This window comes from Nipponia nippon, unplaced genomic scaffold (assembly GCF_047370975.1).
Source record: "Nipponia nippon isolate SJK-2023a ecotype South Korea unplaced genomic scaffold, ASM4737097v1 scaffold_8, whole genome shotgun sequence".
NCBI lineage: Eukaryota > Metazoa > Chordata > Aves > Pelecaniformes > Threskiornithidae > Nipponia > Nipponia nippon.
In genome coordinates this window covers 29,614,394-29,635,792 of record NW_028262402.1, presented here as the reverse complement: position 1 = coordinate 29,635,792, position 21,399 = coordinate 29,614,394, and the positions used below count along the sequence as shown (strand labels likewise).

Here is a 21,399-nt window from a genome sequence, read left to right as displayed (position 1 = left end):
CTGAAGAGTTCCAGCTTTATTTAGATTGTTAATACTATCATATTTATGTGAGTATAACATAAATAAAGCTAATCAGCCTGCCTATCTGAAATAATGAAAAACACAGGTAATGCACAAGGATCCTCCCTTTCCTATTATTTCTGGAGTACAATATTGCAAAATTATTATGAGATCTATCAAAGAGAGACAGAAAGATAAGAAAGGAAAAATGTCTTTATTACACTCCCCTCATGCTGTAATAGACCTGAAATACTGTATAAAAGTAATATTCCAAAAGAATCTTCATAAATATCACATTTTAAAATTGTTTTAAAAGAATTAATAAGGCCTTTGAGGCATAATTTCATTTTCAATTTACTTGAAGAATAAATCTTGCAGTCCAATAATTCTTTTTCCAATAAAAAAGATTACAGTTTGAGAGAAATTTACCTTCATAGTTATGAGACCAACCCACAAATCTCTGTTAGCTAAATTATCACACCTCTTATCAGTATGTCAGTTTTTTAGAATGAAAATTTTGTATGAGCTTCTACTGTTTTGTTTACTCCAGCTATAAATAAAAGGATCCTTTTAGGCTGGAGATGATAAAATCTTAATCTCTTGGCAAACACTGAAACCTCAAAAGTACAGTAGATAGCACAAGTATGGGCTCCTTTTTCTGAAAAGTATTCATTGTCTGACAGCATTGATTTTTCTCTTGGCTCTAGCTTCTCAAGTCTTTCTTCATGCTTTTCAGTGACAGCAGTCTTTGCATGCTGATGGAGAGGAAATCCCTTGTTTGATACTTTTATTTAGCACAGCCTCCTCACATTTCCATACGTAGTTGTATATACCACTGCAAAGGCAAAAGGTTTGTGCTTTGCTGTATGCCTTATCTTGTTGGCCTGCTTAAAGAAATGTGATTCACCTTTAAAGAAAACAAATGGAATGACCTCCTAACACAGCATGGTGCTTAAAAAAACACTGCATTTCATTATTGCTTAATGAATACTAAGTATTAAAATAAAGCTCATTTTGTCATTGCAATGAATGCTTCTGCCCTAATTAGTAATGTATTATCTACCCATTTTCTCTTCAAGACAGTTCCTGACTTTAATATCAGACCATGTATTTCTTGCTATTAGATAAATAACAAACTGATGGCAGAAGGCAGGTAGGGTGGTGAGGAAAGCAGCTATGTTTGGGGGATTTTGACTGAATACGGCACTATCAAAGACATAAATATCAAGATGAGGTTTTGAAATCAGTGAACTCTTGAATTTGTACCAAATGGTCAAAAGACAATTGTACATTTTCACTTGCTGTTGTGGTACATACAGCAGAACTGTAACCTGCATAACCCAGCTTCACAAGAAACTCTCTGCTGAGGCAAAGACATTGTAAAGGGGCAGAAGAAGGGAACCAGTTATGCTACATGTACCACATGCACTTGCATAATCAGAAATGTTCAATCAGTTTCTCTAAAACATAAAGGCAGACCTGAGATGAGATCTACAAAAAGGATTTACCATGGTTTTTTGAAAGCTCCTAGACAATGTGAAAAACTTTAAGACAAGACACAGTCCAAAGTTCATAACTATGGTATCTGTTTTTGTTATAATTACGACAGAATGTTGATACTCTTCTTAAAAGCAGAAACACTATGTATGTGGTAAAGCATATACCCACAAATACACATATAAAAACTTCAGCATTTTGTTGTTGGAACAGCTTTGCTGGCTTCTGTAGCTTGCCACCTACAGAAGGCATGCAGTGGCAGCATACTCTATAACCTGCCTTGCTCAGAAAATCCCACAGAGACCAATCAGGAATGCTCTCCATCTGGACTCCTGCTGGACTCTGTAATTGGAATCCACCAATCTAGTAAAGAGAACACCAATTGCCACTAGAAGTCCAAATAAAAATCAGCCTTTTCCTAACTGTCATGATTGTTTATCTCTTCTTCTGACACAAACCAGTGTTTTCACTAAAAAAGAAAAAGGCTCTGTTCAATGGTGTGACATAAAAGAACCAAGAAATGGTCAAAACTACCAAATCTACCAATGAGGGAAAAAGAGGCACTAAAAAGAAGCTTTCTGTCATTTGGAAATGCATCACTTCTTACAGATGTGATCTCAAAACACAGTAGCTATGAATGAGGCATCCAAAAAACCCCTAGAAAATGTTTGTGCAGGGTGTTCTGCATTTGTATTTTTTCTCTTAATGTGTATCAAAATTAACTCTGAAACTTACTCAGAAGAGCAACAAGAGATCTTTTCCTTATCATCCTTAGGCAAGTTCCACATTGATATCTGCAATTAAACTACTTGTGTCCTGTATTAAATGCATGTATGCAATTACACATGAATAGGAAAATCGTGTAAAAACTGAGCACAAAATAGAGGTCAAAGAGAGCTCTGCAGTGTGAAACACATTAAAAAGATGCAAACATATGTTAACATTTTCATTAAAATAAATTTTAAAAACATGTTTTATTATAAAAAAATCACACACACCCCACCTGTATGCAAAGTCATTTTTTACATCTAGATTTGCAAGTACACAGATGCAAGTGCAATCTTGCCAGCCTAAATAATTCGTTGATATTATGCATTAAAATATTACAAAGTTTAACTAGTGAGAATTAAATGATAAAGAGTTCTTTCTTCTTTGTGTTTTTTTTTTCCAGATTTTGATCAAAAAGGGCAGAAGCTACCTGACACAACAATCATTTCTCAAATCAAAAATCCAAAATAGTTAAGATGCAAAAGCACTCTGAGACTCAAAGCAAGGGAAAAACCAGGCAAAGTATTTAAAAGGTCTTGCTGTTTTACAGGTGCTGACATCAGCTAGATCCCTGCTGAAGTCCTTCCTTAGACAGCCATGTCTGGAAGCTCAGAACAGGACCCACACTTAAAATCCTTGAGAGCTGTATGCAGATTGTTCATGCCTTCACTAAGACAACTCATTAAACGTTTTTATTGTCTGTTTCACAATTACAAAGATTAGACCGTAAAAAAATTCCTCAGAAAGCATTCATTTTGTGCAATTGTTTGAATGCTGAAGTTTCACAGAACATGTATGATACCAAAAGGCAGCATAAAAACTATATGAGCTAGCAACACTGTACATGCAAAGAGTGTTGACATGCAGGAACAACCTTTGTGAGTAAACCCATTTGCTAACACAGAAGATGATGTGTTACAGATGGGCTATCAGTAGTACATATTTTAAGTGACCATTAGTCTCTTCCCTTTTTTATGAGTTGTTGCTTCAAATATTCAAGTACATGCAAGACTTCCAAGCTGGAAGGATCTATCTCCATCTACTCATATCACTACAAAAACTCCACGTTTCTCAGGAACAGTAAGAAACAGTAAAGAGCAGAATAGCCAAGGTTGGTCTTGGAAGCTAAATCATGTCAGAAATAGAGATAATTCCAGCTCTTGGAGAACTTGCCAGGGAGAAAAATGAGCCCACGGTAAAAAGAAATAATCTGGCATCTGAATTTCTGATGCCTGCAAAAGGGAACGGAGGGAGTTTACAAAATATTGTGTCACTGACAGAGCACTGGATCTGCAAACCTTTGTTTTGATTAATCATGTAACATTATTTCATACTAGAGGTAACTTCACCCTTGAAAAATAGCTAAAACTGAGTCAATTAGAAAACCAAACCAAACCAACCAACCAACCAAAAAAAAAAATGCTGAAAATGTTGTTTCTATGATAATTCTCTGCACATTAAGAAAGTGTAAATATTTCTAAGTAAATGAATGAATTTTCAAGTCCTTCAAAAAATCGGGCCAGGCATCGTTCTTTACTTTAAATTTTCTTTGGAAAACATAGTAGCCTAAGCCATGGACATCTGTGTTTTGCCCACGTGCACATTCTAGACCTCCAACAGCAGTATTATATATCATTCTGCTGGAATTCTATTTTAACATATGATCCACAAAATCAGACTTGTCAAGTATAATTAAAAGAAAAATATCTAAAAAGCTACACAAGTACAAAAGTAGTGAAGAGGGAATTCAGATAGTAACTCCTCAGCAGTGGTAAATTTGTGACCAAAAAATGACCTGGCACGGAGGGCAAGAAAGCCCAACTGCAGAAGGGGTTAAACAGGCTGAGAGCAAGACTGCCAGAGACAGAATGATTCCCTGTTGTCTTGTAGCCATCCTGGAATACCAGAAAGCCCTCAGGGGCCAGCCTTGGGTGGCAGAATACATATTAGCATATATATAAGCATATAAGGCATCTGTTTGTGAGTCATCTTTGCAGACTCCTTTTAGAACCACTTATTGCAGTAGGATTCTGCTGAATGCATTGTTCATTAATTATTTTTGTATATATATATATATTTAAGCACAAACCTGTGCTTAATTCACCTGGAGGGGTTACAATAAAAGTTCCCCAACAGTAGTTTAACGAGTAAAAGAACACCATTTACTATTTTAAAGAATGTTTGATTTTCTTCCGAGTCTTGCAGTTATGCTTTGAAAATAAAATCTCTGTTCAGTCTGAAGAAATAATAGAATTCCTCCTTCATGACAAAGTCCACATTCTAATACAGATAGTACTCTATGATCTGGCATAAGACTTCTTCGCTCAGTGATGACAAAGATTAACTGCAGGAATAATGACAATGAATTATTTGATTAGAATAAATTTAAGTGGATCATGATACTATCTTTCAAATACTTTTAGGCAAGCATTAAAGGATACTATAAAATAGAACACTATTTATATTCCAAGTGGGTAACACACTGAGTGCTTACCACCCACTGCCATTTACCACCCATTTACCTGGTCATGTTTTATGAGAGATTACAGTTTAAGAAACATTCAGTGTTTTACAGTGTTCTATTCTGAAAAAGGATTTTGTACTAAATAGTACCTGATATTCTGACTGAAACTGTCCATTACTGCAAGCGCGGTTTTAACATGGTTTTAGCAGCAGAGTTCCAAAGTCAGAGGAACTCCTTCTTCATCACCAGTTTCTCTTACACATACCTCTCTACTGGCAAGTGGCAGAGTAGGAAGATAAGGATTGCAGGAAAATTTGAAAATCCTCATGAGTCTGGGTCTTCCAGGTTTAAGATTATTTTGCATTATATTTATCCAATTTGAATGACTGAGAAAAGGACACATATCCAAAATAAGATGTTGTTTTCCAAATGTACTTCTACATTAATTAAAGCCACAGAAATAATAAAAATAATTAAATATATATGGAATTGGTAGATCATAACACCTCTGCTACTATCAAACAACAATACAGGTGTGAAAGATGAATCTCATTAAAAAAAATCTGCTGATAAGCAGTTAAAGCATTCAACAGGATATGGATACAAATAACTAAAGATAACTACAAAAGCAAACATGTAAATATTAATGTCATATTCAACATTTCCTAAGTAAGACATTGTGATCCATCATAGTATCAGTTTACCTACACTAGTTCACTAGTAGGTTTTTGAATCATGCTGTTCAATCTATAATGTTCAAGTATGCACAGCCACACACTGAAACTTGACATAATTTGATTCCACTCAACATACATTTTCAGCACCTGCGGCAGTATCTTAGAAACACATCCACTGAGACATTACAAAAATATGTCAGAAACATCAAAACAGAAACTATCCTCTTCGATACTTCCATCACACACACACACTTTACTAGAGATGAAAGTTAGATCAGAGAATTCTCTGTTAGAATTTCTCAACCTGTCCTTACCTAGAATACCTACAGAGAATACATTACTGCCCTTCCGAAGAAACAAAATGTTGTCTAATTTCTAAGTAGTTGCTGCAGAGATGGAAGAAGAAGGAAAGCAGTCTTTGCCATGGTAAATTTTTATTTTTCCCCCCTGAAAACATGGCACAAGATGGTGGAAAAAAGCTTACTTTCAACCGCAGTATGCTAAGTATAACAGAGATCAAGTTCAGCATAACTGTGAATCTGTCCTTTACCCGTTGCTCAAAATTTGGGGCAGTCTGACTGCATATCTACTACTTCTGGGCTACAGCAAGCTAGCAAATAGATGAAGACATTTTGCTAGGGGTTCAAAAATAACAACTCTTCATTGCAGACAGTACAAAAATGTACGTATTGGTACTTGCACATCAATTATCTTTTTCCCTAATCCGTATCTCTTAAATTCTTCGTTTTCCTGTCCAAGGAGAATGAATCAGGACACAGTAAAGCACAGTTATACAGCATAAGAATGATCTGTGAGATAATCACAGTTCATGAAAGTCAAAACAAGTTTACAGTTGAGTACAGATGAGTGTTTTTGAGCTTTTGAGGGAGGAAAGAGAAAAAAGAGAAAGAAGTCATCATGCCCCAAAGCACATTAACAATATGTGAGCAGTAGATGGTAAAAAGTGATCTTCTGTAAAAGAAATTTATACATTTCCTGGCATATCTTAAAGGCTTCTTCAGGAGAGTTCTATAGTTGCCTTTGACCTATCACCTGTGCCTAGGTCATCTGAGAGTTTTACACTTGTTTATTGCTAAATGCACTATAAGCTTCACCCAGCCGAAAAAAGTACATTGATAGTCTCTTACAGTAACAGTGGGGCTATCAAATCCAAACAAAGGTTTAGTAGCTGATTCATCTATCATTTAATTTCTTCTGTTTTTCATTTTACTTGATTACTTACTGAAGTCAGAATAACATTTTTACAGCACTGTGCCATGAGCAAAACCCTGTCATAGTCCTCTTCTTGTGGCAGGCTCATCCCTGTCATCCAGACCTTCCAAAAGTATGTTAGGAAATGATACCACAAACCACCATGGCTCTGTTTCTCCTGTTTTACAGGGAAAGAAACATATTCAGTGACATACATTTACATTTACAAATATGTTTTATGTAAGAGTAAACAAGCTAAAATCATTTGTTAGTGTTTGCAGACAGGTTTTATGATAATCCCTCCTTTCTCCAAGAGATCTGTTCTCCGTTTTTATTACTGGAGGACATGTCTACTCTGTGGAAAAGCAGACTCAGAGGTAGACTTTGCTTGAAGACAGAAATATAATCACTGCAGGGTACAGTGGAGCTACAGAGCATGCCGTCATGGTGCAACTGCAAAACAGCCCTACAAATTCTACATTCAAGCTGATAAAACTAAGAGTTACTGCAACGCACCTTGTCAATTGGAGGGCAGAGCTCAGCAACCTCCAGTGTGCTCCATTGCATTCAGATACTCCTGAAAGTACTAAGTTTTGAGGGGCTATTTCACTCTTGGAAATTAAAATCAATCATCTTGATGGTTTTTAAAAAAAATGTTACCATTGGCTCAGAAAAACAGAGCAGTAGTTTTTCACTGCAGGCATATAAATTCCCTAACCACAGGAGCTAGCTAAAATTTTACATGTCTTTTTCTCTTCATATTTATTTTTTGTCATGTGGGACAAATGAGTAATTCTTGTTTGTTACACAGTTGTGTATCTGAGTCCTCCCAACAAGGCAAAATGAAAAGACTGGTACATAGAAAGGAAATAGAGACCTGTTATATTCAAACTATCCAGCATATCACAGTTGAATGAATATTCAGCTCATTCTTTCTAAATCTTTTATTCAATATTTATTTAGGCAAAGCTCCCATTGATTTCCTTAGGAGCTTTAGTTGAATAAGGACATCGAGACTCAGTGCTGTTTTTCATTGACTAAAAAAAAAAAAAAATCTTAGTTACTAAAGATTGCATTTTTTTCAAAAAAAGGAATTGTAAGTAAGTCTCACCATGATTACAAAACTACTGAAAACTAGACTGCTGCATAGTAGATAGGCATCCTGTCATAGACTGGGAAAGGAGGCTACAGTGAGAGCCACAGTTTTCTCGCTTGGAACGTAAAAGGGCTTCCTATTCTGTACAACAGTCAGTCTATAACCATCATTAGATTCTGGATAGTAAAAAGGCTTTAAAGTAACCTTTAAAGTACCAAGGTACTTTTATCTGCTTTATTACTCTTTTATGAAAAGAAATGCGGTAGTATTCTGCTGATTTTGTTCATAATACAGTCTTTCTTCACTCTGTGCTTTCTTTAGAAGCAAAAACAAAAATATGTTTTGACAAGACTGGGGTTAAAATGGAGCTTTAATAATGGTTTGTCGAAGATGTGGAAAGATCAGACTGTCAGGTGTGTAAAATGGGGAATTCCAGCTTATTTAAGTTAATGAGATTTTCACTTTACCAGAACATTGTGTATGGTCAAAATACCCGTATATGTCATCCTTTCAGGAGTGAAAGACGCTCTCACTGGTAGGATGTTTCCAGCTCCTCACTTAGTCCCTGTATTTTCTCTCAGACTATCCATAGCAGCAGCCTTAACCCTTGGGAAATCAAGGAGAACCCACATACCCAAACACAGACAAGGGAGGCTCTGTGAGCTTCAACACCAAACACAAATGCATTGGGTATAGCTGGTGATTACTGTAAAAAGCAGTCAGTACGGCTTGCTATCCTTTCTCCTAACATTCGTTTAGAGTAGGATATCTCAATGGAACTGGAACCCATCTCACATAAGTTTTGATGTCTACAAAGCCTACAGCTGACCTAGTTATCTATACTGAGAGTCATAATCAGTGATGAGACAAATGGCATTTCCACACTGCAAATCGCATTATACTAGGTAACTAACTTTGCATGCGATTTCTTCCTTCCATCTTCTGGATGACTTCTTCCTATAAGAACTAGTTTTTTTCTCTCATATGACTAAAAAGGGACTCAGCTAGCTCAGAAGCAAACATTTAAGTTTCAGATTTTTTATTTTAGACCAATAAAACCCAATTTTCCTGTCTCTGCAGAAGCCATTAGAGTTCATCATATATTTCAAAATTAAGGCATATTTGCTGATAAATGAAGCAGTGAAAATTCAGGAAAAATATGCCTACTGCAGCTCCGATATAGTTATTTCTAATTCAAAATGTCTTCTAACTTCAAATTAGTATTTTCTTATTAATACTGCATAGCAGTAAACATCATATGACCTCTACCATAATTCATAATCCTGAAGTAAAAAACTTTCCTCTCTCCTCTCCTCAAAACTTTTAGATAATTACAGAATATCCATGTTGAGCATATCCAGTCTAATATAACAGAGGATACAGCACAATGCCACAGGTGAATTGACCAAAGTGATTCAGGGTCCCTGTATGCAACTCAGCCTGTCTACAACATCACTTTTATAGTGTGTTACCCTCTGAAGGTCTTACTCTTGCTGTCTGGTTCAAAACCTCTGCTCTAGACCTTCTCTAATAATAAGTTACTCCGTTTACTCTCCTAGTGAGGTTATTTATTAAGTTATATGGCATCTGAGTAATAATATTTTTTGTACCCTGCTTAACTACATACTTTATGAGACTTCATTTTTTTTGTTGTTTGGAATTTTCTTTAAATGTATATTTTCACAATAACTCTGAACAGGTCAACCAGATACAGCTGGGGATTTTTAATGGCAAATTTTAAGCATAATCGGGAAAAAATCTTTATAAAATCATATTTTTAGGAACAAGTTAGGTTTTGAAAAACACTTTCTATTTAGATTTAAGAGTGGACAGATAAATGCCTGAAAAAGAGCAAGATCTTAAGCTATCGGCTGAAGAATGATATTAAGTAATAAGAATAAATTCAAATATTCCAATATACTGTTTCAAATGTATTTTTCCCTCAACACCATATATGTAAATATGTTAATTGCTAAAAGATTGTTATAGAAACAAAAAGTCACTCTAACTGCAAGGAACAAGCAATAGCTTATTCCTGAGCACAACCAAATAACAAGATCTACTTAATAAAAAAATAATTAGAGCCATTACCCAGCTGGATAGGTTTTGTAACCATATTTTTTCTCTATCCTTTGAGATTTAAAACCCTAGAGGTAGTTTTCTTCACTAGTCTATTAAGTGAGTATGGTATTTAAATAATAATTCTGTAGTTACTAATTTTAATCTACTTAAAATGTCAGAAGTTTCCAGGATTTCAATCACTTTTCAAATTATTGCACTGAAAATACTCATTAAGTAGAATATAAACAGTATCATTTTTACCTCCTAGTCCACACTACATTTTGCTTACTAAAAAATAGCATAGCAATTTGTAATAAACACTGAAAACTGTCTCCTGAAAAGTAAAGTAATTGGACACCAACCCTCCTCTGCATTTCACAGATTTAACTCAAGGTTACTGGCATAGGCTTCGACTGATGGAAGGAGACTAGAGTATTCCTTTGACAAACATTAGTCTCTCATGCTATACTAGCACATATATAAAACACAAACACACAACAGATAAATAAGCATGATTAAATACATAAGTACAAAACGCTGAAGAATTAAAATTTCAGTTAACCACAATTGGTTAAACCCTAGCATTAAAGCTGCATCATTTTTTACAAACAAATAAAGGAAACCTATTTTCTTCATGACAACATACTATACCTCCTATACATTTTATGTTATTTTCAAGTTTAGAGAGACAGCTTTTATCATAAAAGCATTTATATAATACATGCTAGTATACTGTGACATACATATCTCTTTTTCAATTTTAATCTAGAAGTCATGCACAGGCCCTGACTGACAAAGTTACAAGTTGTAAGTTACAAAAAGTATTTCATATTCAAGTACTACCAGATCAATCTACCAAAATATTTAATGTTAGTCATATTTAAGAGTGCAAAAAACCAAGCAGTTGTACAGAAACTTGTAAAAGCAATGTTATCGTTATTGTTTTGTTTTTCCTTCCCTCTTCATAAATCAACTGAAAACTGAGGGAAGAGTGAATTTTAACTTTTCACTTCAGAAACCTCTTAAATAAAGTTAATGTGTACTTCTGGAGTCACCGACAGACATGACTAATTTTAGTATTTACTATTTCTTTATCTTTCTTAACAAATTGCCTGGTGTGTTCGAAGAAGCAGAGCCCTTTGAAATAGTGATGGATCTCACTGTCCCCACCTCTGTTATCACCTTGTTAGATGAGAGCAACTCACAAGGAATAAACACATAAAAGTACTGAGAAGCAGTTCTAACTTTCTCACAAAACAGAGCTCTAATCCTGTGCAATACTGCACACTGAACTCTCAAACTTGCAAGTGGCACCAAAGAACAGGGTCATTTTGGGGGAAAACAAAATGAATATTTTAAAGATGTAATGCTTCTCGAGCATTCAAGTGTTCTTTGATTTGCTTGTTTGGGGTGGGGAGGCAGAGGGGGTGAGAAGGGATGGGGGAGAAATTTAACCTATTTTTGCCGAGTTAAACTTGTTAGAAGCTATGAAATTGTGCTTGTTGAAGTTCTTACAGAAGAAGAATCAATAGACAGATAACTGGCAAATATATCATATGAGATATATTAATATATGACAAACTATTTGTTGTTTTCTACTGCAGCATAGAAGAGGTCAGAAAAAATACTAAACTTGAACATTGTACCTCATATACAATGATAGAAGTGCACCTGATTTTGTGAGACATCGGTAACTGGATACAACACCTTAGTTAAAGATTGTCTTTCTTGTGGATGAACATAGATGTATGCTTACATCTACTTATTATGTAAGAAAGAAAGCGGAATGACCATGACTGCAGAATTATCAAGATATGAAGAAGTTAGTGATTACTCTGGAACTCCTGTCTAGCACTTAACTGAAACACAGTAGATCCTAACACATAATGCAAATGTTATTACTAGCACTGACAACATACTTTACATATAATCTACTGCATTTTCTTTTTATGGCTGATCCTATCCCACTTCGAGAACGTCATTATTTGTCTGTCACTGTCCACCAATCATGATCAAATTTGCTCCATCCATCTTGCTGACTGAGCCCAGGGACAAATATGTTCATGGGAATTTGGAAGCCTAGAGCAATGGGAGGCAAATTGTTGCTTATACTCAGTGTAATCAACCCAAGGACTTTCTGTGAATTCTCAACCTTGAAAGTCTGAAATAAATTTTGGTAGATTTTTCCATTGGCATTGGTTTAGATTTGATGTTGATACAAGCTTTTGATGTTACTGTACTAAAAAGATGCAAAATATACTAGAGATGTCTGTAATGTTTTATTCATGTAAATAATTGCCCAGAGGTGGCCTGATCTCTGATGAGGTGTCCATTGCTATCTCAGAGCAGAGATAGATAATAACAAACAGAAGATAAATAGTAACGAGGTTAAAAGAACATTAAGGAAGTTTCTACTTTCTCTTCCCCTACAGTTCACATCAACCACAAACTAATGGTAAAATAATTACATTTTAATTTAAATTGTTTGTGATAAACAGCATTTTGGTATATTTTTAATGCAATTCCATGAAGTTGTCAAATAGTCTACGGAACTGTTTGGTACCAATGATTAACATCAGAATGAAATTATTTTCTAAATTAAGATGCAATATTTTCTTTCTAGCAAGTAATCTCTTCCCTGGGGATATTACTCATACAATGACTTGCATCTGATAAAATAATCAAAGTATGTGATCACTTCAGTTCTCTATTTGAAAACGTCAGCGTCATTAACAGTCATTCTCTGTCAGGTCTACAGTAGGTCTTCTATTCTAGCATTAGTAAGAAATCCCTGATATTTAAAAATAATAACAACAGTAATAATAATAATAATAAACATTTCTGTGTTTATAGAAATCATTGCAGTACAAATATGAAAATCTGAATTGATAAAAGCTTCTGTAAAACTAGAGAGTTTTAACAAAGAGAAGTAAGTATAAAGAGGTGAGAATTTACACGGAAAGTCCCTAATTTGTTCTCTTTATTTCCATTTACTGTCAAAATTAACCTTAATAATTTTTAGTTACAGTTGAGTTGATATGTGTAGAGGGTTTAATTATGTTTTGTGCAACACTTCAGTTTTAGAGAATTTAAAACCAGAAAGTACTGCACCTATTAGAGTACCAGTTTCTGGCAAGTTCTCAAGGGCTGATTTAGTAACTTGCTGATTTACAGCTATTGAGACAGTTCGCAATAAAATATAAATGATTCCTAGCTCCAGTGAAAAAAACTTACAGGAGTACTTGCTTTAATCCTCCATTTAAAACTCACACTTGACCTTATACAGTTACTTACTCAGGGCTGTGCACTTCAAACTTCTTTCAACTGCTTTGGAAGTGCAATTCTTTGGAAGGAAGAAAGCATAGGAAAGCATGAAGCAGCACTATTACAGAACTTTTAAAAGATTTGAGTTTCCAGCAGCAGTTATTACCTCTCAAACAAACTTTCATATTCTATATTATATTATCTAGATAAATATTCATATTCTAGATTATAGGGTCTGTCACCTTCAGATATCCTAAGAACTTCAAAATCATTTTACTCAAAAGAGGAATACCGTGACTGTTTTAAGACAGAAGTAACTCTTAACACATCAATTTTTGATCCAAGACATTTTCTTTGTACAACTGACTTAGTAACATTAGCATTGACACTTCAAGGTGAAGTGTAAAGGTCTTTACTTTGGTCTTTTCTTAATGGCAGCTGGTCTGAAGAAGGACAAAGGAAAACTTAGGTATTCAGGATCTGGTATTAAAGAAAGAACCATCACGTTAAAAGAAGAAAAATAGATTCATTTAGAGGAAGAATAAAAAAAAACGAAACTATTTTCTTTGATGATTAGCAGCCTACTGGACAATATAGCCATCAAAATCCATGCAAGAAAACTGAACTTTATGTGGTTTTGTAAATGTATTTGAATACATTAATGCCAATAGTAGAACCACCTACTGAAAAGGATTTCAGTTCCTGGTCAACTTCTCAAGAAGAAAGGAATAAATTAAGTTCAAGTGAGTATATAATGGCTGCTGCATGTATCTACTATAATCAGTAACTATGAAAAATCTTTTCTCCTGAGGTCATTTTATGAAACCTAACACATTAACAAAATTCATACTTTAATATTGACATAGAAACAGTCACTTTTAAAACAAACTAACTCTCCCACTGAAATGTTCAATTCCAAAATAATATATATATATATATAAAAAGAGATTTTTTTTTCCAGATTAGATATTGAAAAAGAATAATATGCATTATATTGCCTATGTTCTCTTCACATGTTAGCACTCACTCCTTCTTAATTTAAATAATTTAATTTACTCTTCCCACAATCAGTTTCCTTGCCTGCAGCATGGGGAGAGTTCTTACTTTTTCAGTTCAAATGAGTGTTTTGTCATACGAGTTAGGACTTATTAATAAATAAAGATATTATATATTTACAAATACTTGAATATATGTGAAAAACCTGTTCATTCAAGTCACTCGTTTGATACTGTAATTGAGTTCGGCTTGTTTTTGAGAAGTATTTGAGAATGACAGTAGTAAATGTATTTCATACCTGATTTGTTTTATCCTTCACAATTCTGTACTGGGAAGAAGCTTGAGCCTTTTCCTCAAACCTTGCTTCTTAAATTGTAAGAGTGACCTCTAGTGCTTCACGGCTTTGCTGTGTGATGCAAGTCTTTTTTGCAATGGTTTTAATATGCCTCCCTGTAAGCAACTGATTTAGTTTTGTGCATAGTGCCAAATGCTATTAATGTGCAATTCAATTATCATGGTCTTGTGTAAAAATGGATGTATTCATAAACTGTACAATGCAGAATGATGAAGAGAATTAAAGCTGTGGCTGGATTGCAGCAGGGTGTTTAACAAGAGGAACTTAGTATTCATGTTTAGGGCTACACTGTGCACTTGAGTATCAAATGAGATATCATTACTGAATGACAACACAAGATCATTTTGGTGCTGCAATGTGAATGTCTGGCTTATGGGAGCATGTTTAGTTTACAAACTATCCATATGCAAAACCCTAGGCTATAGACCCACAGAGCAGTTCAAACTTCTCTGCCGTTGCTCAAATGTTTCCAGGGAGCTGTCCCCTGCCACTAGGCTGTAAGGTTATTCCTGAACATTCCTCCTTGCTTTGGCGTGCACTTTCTTCCCATAGTGGCACTGCTCCTGCCCTCCCTATTCCTGTGATGCACAACCAGTGCCTTAGCAGGAAGGGGAGAAAATATGCTCAGTTCAGGTTATGAGCATCTGGCGTTTAGGCTTCTGTTCTACCACATGTATGCAAAATGAAATCCTTCAGCTTGCTGAAGCCAAATCAAATGGAACAAGAATTGCTCAGAATGATAAAACCCCTGGAAATTAGTTTCTTGATAAGTTTTGTCTTTTATTTTTAATTTAAAGATAATTAATCTAATTCAGCACTGAAAACAGAGATTTTCAGGTATATATCAGATTTGCCTCCTAGAGAGCAGATTGTCTTTAAAACTGTAATCACTATCTGTATTTTGCAATACCACCCTGCTGATTAACTATGAATAACTCATTTTTTAAAAAACTTTCTGCTGGAACTGATAGCGTTCTCTTCTTTAGTCATGCATGAACAATACTCCCTAAGCAATCAGTGCAGAGACCATAAAGTCTTGCTATCTACATTTTTCCTTGTTATATTTGTACTGCTCTTGAACTGCACGGTAATGTCCATTAGAGTTATTTGAGGGCCAGCTTAATTCAGGAGATACAGACACCAGCTCTCAAAATTATAAATTGCTAAAAACCAGGCTGAAGCAGTACACAATAGAAATCTGCCAGTAATTTCCACGTAAGACACAGTTCCTTGGAAAATGCTGCAATTACAAACAGGAAACAAAAATGAAAATAAGCCTGAACATGCATCCCTTAGTAAAATGCTGCTTTCAGATACTCTTAGACTGTAAGCTTTATAAACAATATTTTGTACATAGACTCATGACAAAAATCTACAGAAGGGTTTTAGAACATTTTCAGCCTAGCAACTTGCTGTCATGATTTCAAAGCAGTAAGCATTTGTCTCAAAAATAATATTTATTCTAAACACAAATAAAATATGATAGAAGTTTTCAAAACACTCTGGATTGAGTTGTAAATCATATGCAATACTTACATTTATTCCCTGCCACTGCCGTGTGCCAGTTATGAATAGATAGGAGAAACAACAGCTTCAAGAAGATTTCAGTGACAGAATCCATTTTCACATTCACTGAGGCACCCAAAAGAACCAGAGTATTAGGAAACAGCTGCTCGGTACTTCAGTCCTGCTCCTGCCTCTTCTTCTCACTGCCTCTCTCTGCCTCTTCTCGCAGTGCTTCCCAGTGGCCAGACACCTCAGTCAAATGCTCTCCACATCTCCTCACACATACACACACACCTCCAAATCTGCTTTTGCCTCTAACAACAGCAATCCCTGAAGAGCAGCAGCGAGAATCTCTCCTTCAATTTCACAGCATCACTCAGGGCTAAACCGCCAGGCTCCCCTGCACCGCTCGGTGACTGAAGCCTCACGCTCGCAGCGCGTCCTGGACACCCCTTGTGGTGACAGGTAGGAAATGTGGGGCTCTGGTGAAAGCCAGACAATAAGACAGAGCAGCCAGCACATGAGCACTGAGCCCCAGCCGCTTGCTGGGTGCTCACCCTGGCCAGTTCTTTGTCATTACCTTTTTCTTTTTTTTTTTTTTCGCGGGGCGGGGCGGGGGGGGCGGGGAGGGGAGCATTATCTGTGCATGTTGCCGTTCCTCGTGTTTTTTCAGCGTGGTAATTTGTTACACTTTCAGCCGTGAAGCATTCCAAGTTCTGCATTTTTGCATGAACATACTTTACCTGTAGTAGAGAACCTAAGCTTACAAGTAAAAAGAGTGGTCTGCCTTTACTTATGAAGTGAGCATAGGACCAAATGATCAGCTGCCCCTCAGAAAAATGCACCATGAATGTCCGTGGTTGGGTTTATTACTAATACTTACTTATTACTTATATAATACTTATTTATTACTAATACTTACTTTAATACTTACATTAAAGATTTGTATTCTCAACTCCTAAGAGTAAATACTTATAATACAGACATAAGGTTGTGCCAAGCTTTCCCAAAAAAATTTAGCCCTCCAAATACCCACACAGAGCATATTTTGCTTTCTATACTTTTGCAAAGAGGAACCTGTCTTTAAACTGTCCTAATGTTTGCACTTACGTCCCATTGGGAAAAAACTTCGTTTGGGAAAGAGTTTCAGAGGAATTTTAGGTCGTTATACTTAAACTATATGCTAAAAGTGTTTTTCCAGAACAGGCTAAATTGCTGTGTATGGTACCTATAGAAAAGTTACAGTCCTCAAGTAGGAGGAATAACCAGCTTATTAGGGAACTCCTGACACTAAGGAGGGCAAAGGCTGCATTAAAGAACCACATCAGTGGCTCCATCACTGCTACTTCTGGAGGGCTTCCACTGTACAGACTGTCTGTATTTTGGCAGAAATTACTGTGACAGTGCACTACAAAAGGACATTCCTAGTTACTGTGAAGTGCATAAACAGCAGACTTAGCAATTACAAACTCAGCCCCGTGGCCCAAACTTTGGCTTCCTACTTCATGTGGGCTGTTTAGGAGCTTGGATATACCAACAGGTTTTTCTGTCCAAAAGGATTCTGGTGGCTGTGAGTCAGATACTAAACAGCATACTGCTGAGTTTCCTTCTTGCATGTTGCAGAGACTATGCAATTTAATGCAAATTGCCATGTAGAACTGTTTGGTGTCAGGAACAACTGTGGGACAGAGTTGAAACCTGAATTAAGCCCCAGAAGCTTCTGAACTTTAGTTGCTTATTTAAATCAACTTCCTCAGCCCTTGAAGGGTTCAACTAGAGAAGGAAGAGTAAGCTGTGTTTTGGTTTCATGCTACCTCGGCCACACTAATTTAGGTTTTACAAAAATATATTCAAAGTTTGGCCAAAACATCAAAAATAAAAAAGCTAAATAATAAAAAAATATGTTGAAAGGTGCTTAACGCAGCTTTTGCTTACATTCTTTATAAAATAGCAAATCAGTATGATTAAGATTAAAAAGGTGTATTTATAAATGACCATACTGGGCAGAAAGATTCAGGGGAAGTTAAAATAATCTATTGTGTATCCGGTCTTCCTCTCCTCCATATCAACTTCTATTTGTAAGAAAAAGGTATGGAGGAACTGTACTAGAGATTATGTGTATCATAACCTGCCTTCTAGCTCTCCTAAATCTTCCCTTAAATTCTAAAATCTATTTCCAGAGTTTAGTGCAACTATAGAGTAACTTGTCCATAAACTGGATTTCTTTGTCATATAGTTCCTTGAGTTAATATTGACCTTCTGACTAAATTAATATGAGCATAAAAATGTTCCTTGTGCTACATCCCATCTCTAAAGAATATCCCATGAGATGATCCTGGACTCCACAGCCAGACAAAATTTCATGTTTAAAAATAGGACAAATACCACATAAAATCTTGGCAAGGACTTTCTATGGAGTGATGTTCTTTAGGATTAGCTCTAAGAACCCCAGGGCTTTGAATTAGGAAGAATTATTATTCTGGTAATGTAATGCAAATTCAGTAAAAAGGCCAGCACCATTGTGGGTAAATATTTGTTCTGTAAAATAGCTTACAGTCACCAAAAAGGAACATCTGACAGAGAAAGGTCATAGGGTTGTTTTTTTTTTGTCTGAATTACAAGTAAATATACAGATGGATATAATGTACTTTTATAATTATGAAAAAAACAGTCTTATTCTTATAACAAAATCATATGCTGAACTGGGTATATATGTTTGTGTGAGGACAGAATTATAGAAGTCTATAGAACAGTGTGTATCTGGAATGTCAAGATAATCATCTTCCTTATCCAATGATGAATCTGTGGTCTCTAAAAAGTGCATAAAATAGCATAGCTTGAGTCACCCAGAATATTGCAACCTCCTCTCTGCTTTTACATTACATCTCCCTCGTGCATCCATGAAATGTTTCTGCTTACATAATCTTATCTCTCTATTTCAGCATCTCATTTCCCATTTCTCTTCCATACAGTGTCCAGGTTTGTCATTAACTTCTGAGCTCCTCTTTGTGGAACAAAGTCTTTCCCATTCCTGTTTGGCTGCACAGCTTTTTTACAAGTCTCTTTTCCTATTCTCCTCTTTTATTTCCCTCACTCTTTCAGTGTTTTGTTTTCTTTCTCATATCTTGGTTTTGAAAGTTCCCCTGCATGCCAAAAATCTTATTAATTTTATTTCTTTTTGAAATGTAACATTTTGACCATTTGATTTGATAGAGGATTTTTCCTGGTGGATCTGCTTATATGCATTATTTAGAAAGACTGCAAGTTCCCCAGAACAACGACTATGTGTTGTTATAGATTCATCCACACAGTTGAAACATCTGCAAAATTTGGTTATACAAAAGTTGAATCATTTGATTTGGGTATTGCCAGCCTTCATTTACAAATGAAGGACTTTGTAATGAAGTCTTTTTTCTTAGCAGACTCAAACTAATAGAAATATAATTCCTCTTTAAAATTATTCTCACTGTGACTTTTTGTCTTTAAAGAGGAAGCACTTTTAAATTCTTGCTAACAATACTCCTGATTCTACTGCAATCTGCTTATTAATTGTAAAACAATTTTAAAAGATGATAAAGACACAGGACAGTTATAAGCTATAGGCCAGGGAATGCACTTTCCTCTGCCTCTGGCAGAAAGTCTTTACTAGAGAACAATTATTTTCGTTTTCAGTGTGTCATAGTTATTCACTGCACATTATTTAATGACAACAAATGTAATAAATGAATCTTTGTTTGTGAAGCACAAGAACAGAAATAAGCAAAGTCAACAGCATTCGTACTGGCTGGCTGAAAATATGTGCTTTAATCCTCCCTGGTAAATTCTGCATTCCCCATGAAGTCCTGAGAAACCGTCAACCAAACTGGAAATTAACTATTCACTTATAACCTTCTGCATCTCACCTTTCATTAATCCAGCTCCATCAAGCCAACATTTTCTATATCCAACCAGCTGTGCCAGTTTAGCCTTATTTCAGGAGACTAGAAAGAAAGAGATACAAATCTTAAACATTTCTGTTCTTTTTTGTCCCATTTATTTCTGTTTTCTTAATCCCCTTATCGGCCTCATGGCCTTGGTTAACCCTCCTTCTAGTGCCACCTGCTGCAGTTTTATTGGTATTACAGGTTATTCTTTACAGCATCTAGTCATATAATGCAGCTGGAGAATGCATCTTTTTAATACAAACTGAACTCTTTCAAGTCCATATAAAATTTGCTTCCCAACACTATTAGAAACCCTGCAGAAAAACACTGCTGCAATTGTCTGCAGAGACTGCAGAGAGCAGAAATGCACAAAGACAAATATAAACCAAAATAAATGAACAGAGCCACATTATGCTGGGTACACTAATAATGACATTTGGGTTATTTTTTTAGCCATTTGTAAGACAAAAAATTCATACCTACCTCATACTACTACACATATTTTTTTAATCATAGATCTCTACAATATGGATGGCATAGAGTAAAAAATGCTTGTCAGAAATAAAGGCAACATACCTACTAGTCTTAACATTTTATTTTTTTTTCCAGTAGGGGCAGAATAGTACAGTTTGTCTTGTGATCACAAAGCTGCAAGTTTCCATTCAGGCTGTATTTGTTAACAAGGAAAAAAAAATGCTATCTGTGTATGGTACATTTTACAAATTATTGCAGCTAAATATGATTTCATTAGGGATTTAAAACCTGTTTATTTCTCAGGTGAGACACAGAACCCAGAACAGAATGGATGTGGCTCTATGCACCTGCAGGAGAAGAATTCACTCCCTTAACACTGTTGTAAATGTGGGTTTGAAGGATGGAACAAGATGTGTGGCTGCACAGAGAGTTTATCTGCTGCTGCTGTCTGATCATTCAGATTTCTCACCTGAAAGGATGCAGTGAAAATCCTGGAGGTATCTGTTTTGAGGTTTTGTGAAAATACTTCCTTTTAGCCCTTGTGAATCTTTTCATTTCACAGTCAAGAGTTTTATTCCTTCCACAGTAAACACTGTGTATCGTGGCTCCCAAGACAGGGAGTCACAGTTTCAATACAGGAGAATGAACTTATGCATCTTTTCATAAACATTTTTAACAAGTCTCACATGTGAAGAAGGTAATTTCTAAAAAGATAACATAAAAAGTAATTTGTAGAAATAAAAGAAATGGGGACATAATAAAAAGAAGTAAGAAAACAGTCTTGCAGGACTTGACACTAACCTACTTTCGTGGCTTTGCTCCTAAGTGAAGCATGTCTTGAAGGACAGAATAATTAAAGACAGGGAGATTGAAAGGGGACAGTGAAGTGATAAAACATAATGTGGTTTTACCAAAGGCAGATCATAGTATACTAAGTTGATAGCTGGTTTTGGTATCTGATTCCTTCCTAAAGGAAAGGAATATAGATTCTTGGCATAGAACGCATGTGACTATGGTATAGTTATGATGTTTCTTTGATAATGTAAACAAGATGGAATATAGAAATGATTATGTGAAATGAATGAGGGAAAGATGGTAATGGAAGG

General features: G+C 35.5%; 1 protein-coding gene across 2 annotated transcripts in view; it reads right to left on the bottom strand.

The window, feature by feature from the left end:
• CNTNAP4 (contactin associated protein family member 4) overlaps nt 1-16,285 on the bottom strand; it is a 250,508-nt gene extending 234,223 nt beyond the window's left edge. For both annotated transcript variants that reach the window (XM_087741477.1, XM_087741478.1), the window contains exon 1: nt 15,927-16,285. In XM_087741477.1, coding sequence (XP_087597603.1) covers nt 15,927-16,011 — 85 coding nt within the window. In that variant the 5' untranslated portion in view covers nt 16,012-16,285. The remainder of the gene's footprint in view (nt 1-15,926) is intronic.
• Between the last annotated feature and the right edge of the window lie 5,114 nt (nt 16,286-21,399).